General features: G+C 42.6%; 1 protein-coding gene across 1 annotated transcript; it reads right to left on the bottom strand.

Annotated features, from left to right (window-relative positions):
* crlf3 (cytokine receptor-like factor 3) lies at positions 1-13,055 on the bottom strand. Its single transcript, XM_020647257.3, has 9 exons — positions 12,944-13,055; positions 8,382-8,509; positions 5,160-5,367; positions 4,802-4,889; positions 4,538-4,715; positions 4,130-4,358; positions 3,840-3,978; positions 3,625-3,734; positions 1-3,355 (listed from the first exon to the last, which is right to left on the bottom strand). Exons 2-9 carry the CDS (start codon positions 8,496-8,498, stop codon positions 3,087-3,089), a joined length of 1,338 nt encoding a protein of 445 aa, XP_020502913.1. The 5' UTR covers positions 8,499-8,509; positions 12,944-13,055; the 3' UTR covers positions 1-3,086.
* Positions 13,056-13,882: the final 827 nt, after the last annotated feature.

The raw sequence follows: 13,882 nt of genomic DNA, 5'->3' as shown, positions 1-13,882 counted from the left end.
CAGGTTACAAAAATTTTATTTTATTCACCAAAAAATGACAGAGGACAGAAGTGACATCAGATGCAGTTCATGAGTTTATCCAGCAGGGGTCACTGCACTGTTCAAACATTGAACACAGTTTTTGCTGTATTAAGTTTTCTCCCTCCTCTTTCTACCTGAAAAAAAACCTCAAGTCAAGTTGTGTACACTGGTTTGAGGAATTCTGTACCATGAACTGGACGGCTCCAGGGTCCCACTTAACCCCCCCTCCCCCCCCCCCCCCCACACACACACACACACACCGACAAGATGCTGACCTCAGATCAGCTGGACAACAAGAAAAACATCTCTGGAGAAGGTTTTTTCAGAGAACTGGACAAAGAGGCGGCCGTGGCTCAGTTGGTAGCATTGGTCGTCTCTTAACCGGAAGGTTAGCAACATGTCTGCTGTTTCCTTGGGCAAGACACTTAACCCCAAGTTGCTCTTGCTGCTTCGGCAGCGGTGTGTGAATGTGTTTGAAGGGGTCACTTTAAATAGCAGCCTCTGCCTTCAGTGTGTGAATGTGGAAGTGTGACGAGCTGTGATTGGTCAGAAGACTAGAAAAGCGCTGCACAAGCTCAAGTCCATTGAGATGTTTGTTGGTTGAAATGTGGACGATGAAGCTTCTATGTTATCTCTGGACTATATTAAAGTGACTGAAGAACCCTAACCCTACCCTGAAAGCTTCCTGTGTTACCTAAAGTCTTTTTTTTTCTCATTTCAAAGTTTCACAAGTAAACAAACGTTTGTGTGCAGGGAACCAGACGAATCTGCAAGCGCTTGTTTTTTTTGAAATCGTCTGCCAGCCTCGTCATTTTCAGACTGATTCTTATCCATCCTGAATCAGAAACTTAACGATAAACTAAATGTGATCATTTGAAGGTTATCTGAATCTCCAGCGATGCTCGTTCTCATCTTTGACACTTTATTGTAACGACACCACAGAAACCGTTAACGCTACACTCTTAATAATAACGCGACAAAATGAGGCTGAATCGTTCCTCACAGATTTATAAATAACCATCACTTCGACATCGAGCTAATGTCATCTCATACGTAAACTAAAAGTGGAAAATTGTGTGAATACTGTGAGGATGATCGTAGATGCAAAAGTGTAAATATCATTCAGAGTAACAGTTTGATTACTTTAAAGGCGACAGTTCAGCAAATAAAAAAAAACACTTTCTTCAGTTTCTCAACACTTTGAATGATTCTTTGAGTTTCTTTCCAAAGATAAAAGCTGATACGGATAGATTCCCGAGGAGCGAGGTCACAGGTTTCCTGGCACCTGTGATAAGATGTATTTACTCTTTGTGGAGTTCTCCGTGATAAAACAGAAACTTTACTGAAGCGTTTCACTAAAGCAGACTGATAAAACACTCAGGCCGGTTTGTTTGTGTTTTTGTTGTTTTTGCTGAACTGTCCCTTTAAGAAGACAAACACACGACGTGTTGTTGAGTGACTTTCACAGTAATTGGTTTCTCTGCAGGTTGATTCCTGGAGGAGGCAGCAGAAGATTGTGACACGGTCTGTCTTTGCATTTCTGCTGCTTCACTAACACATATCCATGATCCTGTGGCCTCTACCGGCTGTGTTTTTTATTACACTAACACACTGCATAGAGAGTCACAGCCAACCACGTAACACAACAGACAATGAAAGCTGTAAACGATGGCTAACCGAGAAAGAACGCCCCGAGAAGAATCCATTTAAGAGCGAATCAAACGTGATGACACAGATCAGTTCTACATTTCCTGAAGAGCTGGACGATTGTTGTTGGGTCGTACAGACTGTTGCTCTCTTACTGTCCTTCTGACGGAGTTTCATAAAGAGTCTCAAAATATCAGGCTAGGGGGCGCCGGTGGCCTGGTCGGTGGTGTGCACGCCCCATTTACTGTAAACTGTGGTCCTCCATACAGATGGCCCCGGGTTCAGGTCTGACCTTTGACCCCTTTCCCACTTTTTCCTCTCTCTCTCTCTGATTTCTGACTCTGTCTCGTATAAAGGCATAAAAAGCCAAAAAAATGAATCATGAAAAGAAAAATTAGTTATCAGCATGAATTGTCACATTTTCCCTCCAGAGAGGCTTCAGTCTTCTCTCCGTAAATGTATATAAACACAAGACAACAAGACAACAAGACAACAAGGCGACGAGAGGAGAAGGGTTGTCATGACAACTTCTATTCTATTCTAGTAAAAACAGTATCAACACCTGTTACGATACCACAGGAACAAAAACAGAAGTCCTAGGAACTCATTATCTGCTCATTTCTTTTTTTATACGACCAAGAATTATCGGCATGCTGTGTACGTGTGTCCGTATATACGCTCGCTCGCTCTCTCTCTCTCTCTCTCTTTTTTTTCGTACATGGCAGCTTTAACTGAACAGAGGGTGAAAGTTTCTGAACTTTTCCCTCCATCGATAATTAAAATGTCGGCGACTGTTTCATTTTTAAACACAAGGTATCGAAAAGTATTCAAAAGAATCGAATGTGAGATTTTGTTTGCAAATCCACCAGGAAGCAGAAAGAAGAAGTAGAAACCATGGCGACCACCCCGCGGGCTGAGTCCAACAGCTAACTGCAGAAGTTTATATTATTTCTGAGACGCCAACAACGACCCTCTTCCTGCTTCTTTTTTCTTCTGAGTTATGCATCTGATAATATTCTGTTGGATTTGATCTAAATAAAAATCTATTAATAACATCACTATCGAGCTCACACATCGAGGCAGCGGTAGACAAACAACTCCCGTGTTCTGTGGCTTAAAATCCCTTTTTTTTGTGAATGGGATTTGGCGGTTTTGAAAAGAGAAATGAAAACGTTGTTTCTGGTTAAGTTAAACATCTTCCTCTTTAAAAAAATCAAATCTTTCTTTGTAGTTTTCCTCGTTAATGAATCCTTTGAAGCAGCTTGAAGTTCACTGGTTGGATGAAAATCTCGGGATAAAAACAGACGTGTCCGGTTGTTTCCAGGTGTAAAAAGCAGAAACAGTAGAAGAAGAAAAACTGAGCCTCTGCAGGTGTCTTCAAGCTCCAGCGCTTTAAAAGGATCCGCTCGCTGAGGCCGTTAAAACACGAGCACTTTCCAGCCGCAGCCGACGAAGGAGCAGCCGAAGTAGAGGCAGTCCACCGCCTGATCCACCAGCCAATCAAACACCACCTCCCTGTTCCCCGAGCCGATGGTCACCCTCAGCTTGAAGTGCCCGCCCTCGCTCGGGGTGTTGTTGTTGCTGATGGGGAACAGGTTGACCACCTCCATGTCGAAGGTAACAGCCGAGCCCACGGTGACGGCCGGCAGCTGATTGGTCATCTCTTTACCGTTGACGAAGACGGCGCCTGAACATCGACACACAAAACAGCAGCAGAGGAGGGAGTCAGGAAATGAATGTTTTTGTTCTAGTGCACAAAAAAACTAAATCAACGGGGCGCCGGAACCCTAGTGGTTAGTGTGCGCGCCACATATACAGAGGCTTTAGTCCGCCAAGCGGGCGTTCCGGGTTTGAATCCGGCTCCTTTCCCTGCATGTCATTTCCCACTCTCTCTCTCTCTCTCTCTCTCTGTCCTATCTCTAAATAAAGGTTACACTCGTGTCTGTGTCAGCGTACCATTGGTGGAAATGCAGACAGCCTGGTCCCTCTGAAGTGACTCCGCCCCCTTGCTGTCCACGCACACGCCCAGGCTGTCCCTCCGATCCGTGGGACCTGCTGCAGTGATCCTACAGAGAGAGAGAGAGAGAGAGAGAGAGAGAGAGAGAGAGAGACATTAAATACCTCTTTAGAAATCTACAATCAGTGCTCGGATGAAGCGTGTGTGTGCGTACTTGAAGGTCAGAGTCTGCCCGCAGAAGTAGGTGGGTGCGTTTGAGTAGAGGGCGGGGCAGCGTGACTGGGAGGAGTCATTCCTCAGAGCGATGTTTCTCCTGCTGCTCAGGATGTAGCCCTCGGTGCCCGGACACCACTCTGCATGACGACAGAACACACACACACACACACACACACACACACACACACACACACACACACACACCGTGATTGACAGCTGTGTTGACAAATGAGGCTCCTGCAGCTCTGTGTGCAACAGATTTCAAGAGTGGGCGGAGTCTTGTCCTACCGTGCGGTGTGAGCGTGGTGTAGCCGGTCTGTGGGATGCTCCAGGGGCTCCACTCGGTGCGACCCTCCCCGCGGGCGCAGACCCTGAACAGGTAATCCGTGTGAGGGTCCAGGTGGAGAACCAGGAACTCGCAGTCGCGACCGATGTAGGCGTCCTCGTACTGGCTCCCCCCGCTGCCCGACCGCCGGTACTGCAGCCGATAATCTGCAGCTGCAAAGTCCTCATCCACCTGGACACAAGAGGGGGTAATGATAAACTGTAAATCAAAACACACTAATTTGTCACAAGCGTTATTTAAGATATATACCCATAACTATGACATCATCACATCAGAGGATTCAATATCAAAAGTCGTAAAATGTAATCGATGTTTTTCTATCTAACCACTCAGAGCGTTCTTTCTCTGACCTTACACCAGCGGACCAAGATGCTGCCCGGTCTCTCCTGCAGCTCGTCGATCTGGGCGGGCGGGTGAGAGGAGACGGAGCCGTGGCGGGACACGCGCTCCCTCAGCAGCCCGAGCACAGAGTCGTCCAGCTGGGCGGAAACACACGGCACGTCCACCAACGCTGGAACCTCTGGAAGACTGGAACACACACACACTAACTGTTAGAAACATGCAAGTACTGAAAAGTACCTTTACAGGATACGTACAGACAGTCTCTGTCCTACCTGTCCAGCTGGATGTGCATCGCCTTTTTGGTGAAACTGCCCAGTTTGTCCTCCTTCTCCCCGAGACCACAACGCAGAGCTGCTTCTCCTGGAGGGACAGAAACAACAACATGTGTGACTATGGATCATGATTGTTTTTAGGGAGGGTGCTTTTTAACCACAAGTTATAAATTAAAGCGATTTTCATCCTCAGTTATTAGTCTTTTTAGCTCTTAGTTCAGAGAAAGTCTCAAATCTCAAGTTCAAAATGTGATCTTCTTACAAACACTGAGCCAATACCGCTCTGCTTTTGGCTGGGATGTAGTTTTCTTTCAAATAAATTCTAAAATGCTTTAAATGTTGCTCTTCTGGGACCGACCCTCTCTGAGCAGCTCGTCCGCCTGGCCCACCCCGTGCTCGATGAGGCTCTGGCAGTCGTCCAGCGGTTTGACGCTGTCCGCCTCGATGGTGTCCACCTCAGCCAGCAGGGCGTTCAGTCGCTCGGTCAAAAGCCGTCCTGCTGCCGCCTGCAGCTCCGTGAAGTGCCTCCGGAGCGTCTCCCTCGCCTGACCCGAGCTGCCCCGGACCTAGAAGTGAGGATGGAGGTAGGAAACTGAACTTAGCGGCTGGTATTTCAAATCATCGTTCTGCAACGATTTAGCAGTCAAGTATGTACAGGTGGATCCAAGACCATAAGGAATCATTTAAAGTTAGCAAGTTAGCAACAGAATCAGCAACAAACTGTTAACTAGACGGTCACAGTGTGTCTCGTTGATAAATGGTGAATGTAAACACATACAGAATAAACTTTCCAACAATGACATCGACCAGCGTCAAGGGACGCTCTATTTACATTTCAATCCAAACAGTTTTTTTCCTGTTATTTTTTTTTTTTTTTTGTGTCTAGCTTCAACGTCCCAGAGATTTCTGCACATTTCTGCTTCAGCGACATGACATCTACCAAAAAGCAAATCAACAACAACATCTTCAATTCTTCCCTGCTAAGTTCAGGAAGCGCTGTGTGATATGTGTTTGATTCAAAGGAGGCAATTTAGTGCTTGTGTCCACTGACGAGGATTTTGTGCTGCCAGAACCTAATTTCAACACAAACCACTCCCAAAAAAAAATAAAAAAAACATCCTCCAAGTCAGCTCTTTTTTCGTCTTTGTGCTCAAAGCGCTCTCAGTTGTAAACGCTTCAAATTTTGGAACAACGCCGCACTCGTCAATGTCACTTCTTCCTCGTAACCTAGCAACAATGAGTACGGGTTTGAAGCCCTTGAAACTGAGGTCGGAGTCGCAGCCAGCTCAAGAGACACCATCACTGGACACTGACCCTCCAACTTCAATAACATCATTTTATTTTGTTGCTCAAATGAAGAAGTGAAGCTGTTGGAGAATATTTTAAGAGGCAGATTGATCCACATTTAGAGCTTCCAGTAGATCAGGATGTTGATACACTTCAAAAAATCTAACAATATCGAAACCTGATTTGATACGAAAGCTAAAAAAAAAAGAACTGCTCGGCATCCTGTTACGGAAATATTCTTTTCACTACCCAAACAGGCTCCTGCACAATGTCTACATTTCACAAGTTGGCAACTTGTTACAACATAGACAGTGCTCTCTTTTTTCACTTGCAGCAGCTTTTAGGTTTTAAATATGCTTGAGGGTCTGTATGTACCTTCTGATACTGCCAATAAGAGGATATCGTTTTTTTAACACATTGAATCAAATATGGAAGTATCGAACGTTTTGAAATCCTCAAAACTACTCAGAGTGATTAAACTGCTCCTACCGAACACAAGCTAAAAGAAAAGTAACTTAAAGGAACCCTCTCTGCTTTTCCATCAGTGGTAGAAGTCATGTTTCAGTTCCTCTTTGCAGAACGCACGCACGCATGCACGCACGCACACACGCACGCACGCGCACACACACACACACACACACTTCACAATGAGTACAGAGTAAGGACGATAAAGAGATATCAGGAAACAGAAGGCTGATTGACAACTGATAAAGCGACGGCGGCATGACTATGAGAGTAAAAAAACACACCACAGTCGACCCCAGAATACACACTGGACTGTGGTGTGTGTGTGTGTGTGTGTGTGTGTGTGTGTGTGTGTGTGTGTGTGTGTGTGTGTGTGTGTGGAGCAGAAACAGGACGTTTTCCACCAGAGACACCCAGCGCATCACTTCCTGACGACTATCAGGGCGACACAGACGGCCGATGATCGATATTTTTGTGTCGGTGAGATAATAGTCGATCTAAACATATGAGCGGACATCATTCAAACGACGGTCAGACACGGGAGGAGCTGATCTGAGCGCAGGCCAATGTTTGTACCACCACTCCTCCGAAGACGAGATGCAGCAGTGATAGCATTGTCTGAGTTTTCAAACACACACACACACACACACACACACACTCTCTGCTATCTCCTCTAATGTGTGTGTGCGTGTGTGTGTGTGTGTGTTTCCTGTATTCCTTCAATCTGGTGCTGAGTCATCCCTGCTGTGGGAAAGAAGGGGGTTATGGGAAAGAAACCCCGGTAAAAACTCGATGCAGAGAGATAAAGTGTGATGGAGCAGCTGGGACTGGGTGGGGAGAGGAATGACTTACTCTGTGTGTGTGTGTGTGTGTGTGTGTGTGTGTGTGTGTGTGTGTGTGTGTGTGTGTGTGTGTGTGTGTGTGTGTGTGTGTGTGTGTGTGTGTGTGTGTGTGTGTGTGTGTGTTTAGACTCCTAGGAACATCCCTAATCACAGCAGGAGATAATAAGACATTAAATCTTCTCCCAAAAAAAATCTGCTTTCAAATATTTCCACTCGGAAATAATTCTGCTCTAAGAAGTCGACAGAAAGTTAGAAACATGCGTCTCAACATTTTAACTGATAAGTTGTAAGTCCGTCTGGTTATCAAACCTCACACATTTTTATTATAATCAATTCCAAAAAGATGGAATCTCATTTCTGGACGGATCCAGAATCTTTTTTTCTTCATGCTTTAATCATCAAATTTACTGATTTTAATGCTGTTTCTTTATTAATGGCATGTCATTTAAATTAAAGTCTTCAGGATTTCACATTTGAGTTGAACATGTTGGTTATATTTCTTGCATCATGGCGTCCTCAGTCCTCAAAGCAAAGTGCTGTTCATAATAACGATCTTTGAGCACGTCTTTCATCGTTGGATCTAAATCTGATCTAACAATTCTTCTGCTCCGTCTCCTCTTTCACCCTCATCTCATCTCTCCTCTAACGCCTTCTGCCTGTTGATATTAGCAACAGGAAATAGCAGCATTGTTTACTGTGAGCAGCTGGAGGGGTAGATCTAGACAGCAGGAGGAAGGAAGAGATAGCAGACACACAGAGAGAGAGAGAGAGAGAGAGAGAGAGGGACAGAGAGAGAGAGTATAGACTCCTGAGATTTTGTCGGGTCAGGGGTCAACACACTTCATACTGCCCCTGCTTGGTTAAATAAAGAGAGAGTGTGAATGTGAAGAGGTCGGAGAGATAGTCAAATAGTGCTGCTCTCGGTCCTGTTGGGTCCATTTCTTAAAACCTGTACGTGTGTAGAAGGGGTGGGCACACTGTGGTACCTGTTTGCGGGCCTGGTTGAGGCCATTCAGGCGCTGCTGGAGCTCACTGCGGTAGTTCTGGGCCGCCTCGATGCTTTCCTTCGCCTCCTGCAGCAACAAGTCCACCTCCACAGACATCCTCCCGCCTCCTGACGTCACACAAAGACGGATATTTAAAATGTAAAATCCACACAAGAGACAGAATGACCTCAGAGCAAAACACAAAACCCGAAGAGAAAAGTATCAGAAAACACAATCTTTACAAACGGTGTAACCTTCAAACCGGAGACAAAATAACTCAAATGAAGAATCAGTTTCCTAGTCTCAGAGTGATCAATCTTAAAATTATGATTTAAATTATCTCGTCTCCCTTTGTTTAAAGAATTGTTATCTCTATGTTCATAATGACAAATATGCAAACAGTTTCAGTTAGAAGTGCTTTATTTATATTCAACCAAAACATGTCACAACATATTTTACACAACGCATTTTACTGGTTTTATAAGCAAAAATGAAAATTGGAATGCACAATGTTATCATCCACTCGATCGTAATCACAAAATCTGTTCAAATGTGTTTTATTTCCTAAAATTCTGACCAGGGACACAGACTGAAAATTAGCCAAAGCTAGAAGTCCTATGTACAGATTGCATTGGTTGCTTCTTAATAACATGCCATGCCTACATGTATTGTCCCTGACAGATAAATAAATAAATGCAATATGAGTTTTTGACCATTTCCTGCAGCCACACTAGAGGTAAATTGGTACAATACTTTAAAGAGGCCCAACAGGATATGAGAATTTGTGATTGAATTATTCAATAATACCATGAGGACAGCTTTTGTGTCTTTCTGCTGTTTTTCATGTTTTACACCAAACTTGTGTTCGCAACATGTCCGACATGAAACCAATCATTCTGGGTGTAGCTGATGGATAGTTTGAGCTTCACCTGAGTGCATCAAAACAGTGTAAAAGCATCGCTTATACATGCATAAGGAAGAAATGGTAAATGAGCTTGAATAGTTAGTAAAAACTAATCCCATTCATACGCCACTGACAAAGCAGCGGGAGCAATTTGGGGTTAAGTGTCTTACCCGAGGACACATCGGACATGTAGCTGCAGGAGCTGGGGATCAAACCCCCCAAACTTCCAGTTGAGAGATAACTGACTCTTCCAACTGAGCCACAGCCGCCCTGAAAGCATCCTAATCTAGAATTTGTCGCCTGTAGCCTCTTTAATTAAAAACTGAACTGAGTCACACAGAGGGCAGAATTCAGGATTAGTTGAAGCTTTGCTGAAGGAATCAAACAAGATGATTTGGTGAATACAATGTCTACAATCAAAATGAATGATGCATGGTGACACACGATAAAAAGTGTGCAGAGTTAGAAATCATAGTAAAGTGTGAGTGTTTTCTCCTGCAGAGGATGTGTAGCAAGAAACAACTTAAAAACCACTTCCTACCAGCCAGCAACCAGGCTACCATACTGCTAACAAAACGACTTTACTGTTGAGTAGCAGAGTTAGAATCAACTGATGCAGACCTTAAAATACACTGGCAGGTATCAGTTTAATAAGCTATTCCTGTGACGCCCTACTTTTATCAAAGGTCACTCAAATAAATAACGCTGATGCTGCTGTGCTGATGCTTTTGGTTATTTTGGCTGCGTGTTAAAGTCATTCAGCGTTTCAAAATAACTGATAAGCCAGAACAAACAAAGTTATATCAATACGTAGAGCTTATCTACAACATTAGACTGCGTTCAAAAGTTCAGTTCAGTTCACAACTTAAAATCTTTAACAATACGACTCAAAGACCTTTTTCAAGAACTGGGTTCATTAAGTGATAAAATCAGAGTACTTTCTTTGTGGTTTTAACTTTAAGCCAAAAACTCTAAAAAGTTTCTGCTCCATATCTCTTCATATTTAACTGCGAGGCATCAGTATAGATTCAGGACTTTACAAAAAGATGCTGCAACAAATCTTCAGGTAGACTTCAAAGTCTTCCAAAAAAAAATGAAGGCTTGTAAAAACACCTTCTTGACAAAGTTAAAACTTTAAAAAAGACAACAACCCAGAAGCCATTGAGGATCTGGATCTGGTGACTTGACCCTGCAGGTGTATCAAACACCTTCATATGAGATCAGTCTAATACCAAGCTGAGTCTCCGTCAGAGCTGAATGTTCAGTGTTGAAACAACCTGCCCCCCCCCCCACCTCTCTGCGGTAAAGCTACGCTTCCTTTACAGCTATAAGAGGAAGTCACCGACAGGCCTCATGCTTCTGACACTTACAGTTTACACAGTAATCAAAATGATGTGGACGCTCACGCTGCTACTATTATTTACCTTTTACTGAACGTTCATCTTGACTGACTGATTAGGAGGACAGATTCCTACATATGGGAACACGTGGAGGGATAAATGGGAGTGCCGATCGTTTGCGTCATGGCTTAATTAAATAAATGATTTTCAAGATAGTCGCCGAGTCATTTTCTCTCACTAAGCTAACTGACAGATCAACCGTCTGTTTGAACGAAAGCCACAAAGGTCTGAGATGAGTTTCACGTTGAACAACTTTTTCAACAGGATAAAAATGTATGCAATGTTATGGAGAAACTTGAAACCTGAAATACACCCACCCACGCACAAACATGACCTGAACCGGGGACCTTCCGTTCCCGGCGGCCCGATACTGCCGCCCCAAATCTGATCTATCTTTGTGGTTATATGTTGATTATATTCAGTCTGAATAATAATGTAGGTGGGCTGAGGAAAATCTGTCTCTGGATTGAAGGCGAGCACAAGTCGCAAAACTTTAGACTGACAACGATAAATACAACTCCTGAATTCTTCACCACTGTAATCACAAAACAAACGCACTGATTGTTTGTTAAGATCCAGTGCATGCATTATGCACATATCAATGCAAAGACAATTATGCAGGCATGCATGCAGTGACATAAACAACATGCACACACAGATATGACTCCTCCCGCCTTCTTTCTCTCATTACTTTTTCTTTCTGCTAACAAACACTGCAGACATTAACACCCACCAACAACACAGATTTTTGCTCTAAAAAGGGGGGCGTTTGCTCTCTCTCTCTCTCTCTCTCTCTCTCTCTCTCTCTCTTTATCACTCTAATCCTGTGGTCTATAATCCCTCTTTCGCTCTCCAAAAAAAACTACTAAAGATTCAGAGTGAACGCCGGGCACTTAGCCAGGCAAGCCGATTTTCATAACACCGAAATCTCTGACAATATGGGTGAGGGTCAGGACTGAAACTGGACTGAAATAACTGTTCTGTTTTGTCTTGTGTGTTTTTTATGTTAAAATGTGCAGCCACGCATATTTATTCAGCAGCAGGGTTTCTGAAAATATTTAGGTCAACTTGCATGGTGGTGGGGATGTCCTACTTTCTTTCACACGTCTGTGACAATGTCAGAAAATATGTGCCTCGGAAAAAAATTAAAAAAATTCTCTGGCTGTTTTTGCAGAATTTAACATAATGAGTGGACAGAAACAAAAACCACAGTGCTAACTACATGTCAAATCAAGAAAACAGGTTAAAAAAACCACTGAATTAACTCGGTTTATTTTGTGTTAGGCTCTTGGATTCTTCCTCGTGTGGTTAAGTGTCATCTTTCCACAACTGTCATGTCTCAGGCAGGAGGTTCAAAGAGGCTGCAGGCATCTCCTTCAGGCATGCAACACATGTTCTGACTAACAGGAGAGTTATGAGAGGCTCTCAAGTGCAAAAGCACATTTCCATTATTATTAGAGCAGACAAGAAGAGGCAGCAGCAGGAGACACAAAAACATGTCTCAACTCGCTCAAGGCCACTTCCGTATTTTTGAGTTATTTTCATCATCTTAAACCTCCACCCACCATCACTGCACATGACTGATTAGTATGTAAAATACATAATTAAAAATACAAGATGCATTATTTATCAAGTTGTAGTGTATGGGATGCCAAAGCTACTCAAACTGTTTGATCTAGACTTCATCATCTAAATTAATCTGGTGTATGTGAGAACTTCTCCCAGACTCCATTCATAAATCTCGCATTTTCAAATTCACTTTACTTTTATCCACCCAAAACATCACATAATAATTAAATTAAGTACTTTTCCATAATGTGTCATGTATTTCAGTTAATTCGGTGTACAAGTTGCTTATATATAAATATGAATATGTATGAAATGTCATCATTTGCAGCGCTCCTTTTAGTGCAGTTCGGTTGATGATAATAACAGACGAACCAGCAAAGAAGTTGTCAATAACATCTTAAAACTGGACTGAAAAAGAGCTAAATGAATGTAAAGGGAGTTTGTGTTTTATAAAAAAGAGGTTTAAACTGTTTAAGGTACAATTAGCCAGCTTTATGAGGCGATGTAACTTCATGTTTGAGTAGTTTTTCGTTGCCTTATTTCAATGATAATACTGAAGGAAAGTTGGTGCTAGCTGGACAATGAAACCCGAATCAGGCTTGAAACAGCAAATATTTAAAAACTACTAAAAACACAATGACAGACTTGACTTGTCTATCTTCTTCAGTTGAAAAAGCTTCCGAACGTACCTGTTTGAGTCTTATCTTGTGGCCATTTCTTCCCGAAAGTTGTGAATCAGCTCGTCGCCCCTCCACCGCCACCGACAGATATGCTGAAGTTTTGCTCAAGTCCAAAAATGACACTTCCGAGGCTTCTGGCGAAGCAGCCAATCAGAGGCCAGATACGTTTGACGGACGAGGAAATTAGCCAATCGGCTTGATGCATTCTATATTCACCCTTCCCTAATCAAATGACACCTCAGATTATCGTATAATTGATGAAATCTGTCAAAATATTTTTATTTCTTTATATTTATATTGATTTATTTGTACATACAGTACAGTATTAATCAAAATCTGAACAGCACAAAGTAAACAAAACACATTTAAAGTCATGTTGTTATTTTATATGCAGTACCACGTAATTGGGGTTACATAATTTTAGGAAGATTATGTGACCTCGTGAGATTAATGCCGAATATAGAAATAATTCAAAGCCTAATTTATCCGACCGAATATCTCAGAGCTTATTTTGTTTTTATGTTAATCTTTAATATGTAAAATGCAGATTTCAAACTCGCAGAAAAGAGACATTAAATGCAACAACAAAAAAACAAGTTTGTTGTTTGAAAAACAAAACTATTCAGTTAGCAACCATAGATGATGGCATTACTATTCCAACACAATGATATAATACATCACAGTGAGACCAGTGAGTCAGTGTAATAAAACGTATGCTGAATCCGAGGTCTGTATGATGAGAGACGTCGCCCTCTACTGGCTGTAGAGGATACAGCATGACTCAGTGCAGAGTTAAAGGTTATCATTGCAAAAAAAAGCATCAAAACTCAACTTTTTTAGAGACTGGATATAGTTTAGTTAATATTGATCTTTTATTTAATTCTAAATAATCTTAGTGTTTTATATATTGGATCTGGAAGTGTCATGCTTAGATGTGTGAATAAAAAG

This window comes from Labrus bergylta, chromosome 16 (assembly GCF_963930695.1).
Source record: "Labrus bergylta chromosome 16, fLabBer1.1, whole genome shotgun sequence".
In the NCBI taxonomy this organism is placed as follows: domain Eukaryota; kingdom Metazoa; phylum Chordata; class Actinopteri; order Labriformes; family Labridae; genus Labrus; species Labrus bergylta.
The sequence above is the reverse complement of the archived record's forward strand: the minus strand, read 5'-3'. Positions and strand labels throughout refer to the sequence as shown.

Excerpts from the sequence above, each read along its gene's own strand:
- crlf3 (XM_020647257.3), bottom strand. The coding sequence starts at position 8,498 with ATGTCTGTGGAGGTGGACTTGTTGCTGCAGGAGGCGAAGGAAAGCATC. Across the intron at positions 5,368-8,381 it reads TCAACCAGGCCCGCAAACAG|GTCCGGGGCAGCTCGGGTCA; the intron begins GTACCACAGTGT and ends CCTCACTTCTAG. Across the intron at positions 4,716-4,801 it reads ATGCACATCCAGCTGGACAG|TCTTCCAGAGGTTCCAGCGT; the intron begins GTAGGACAGAGA and ends TGTGTGTTCCAG.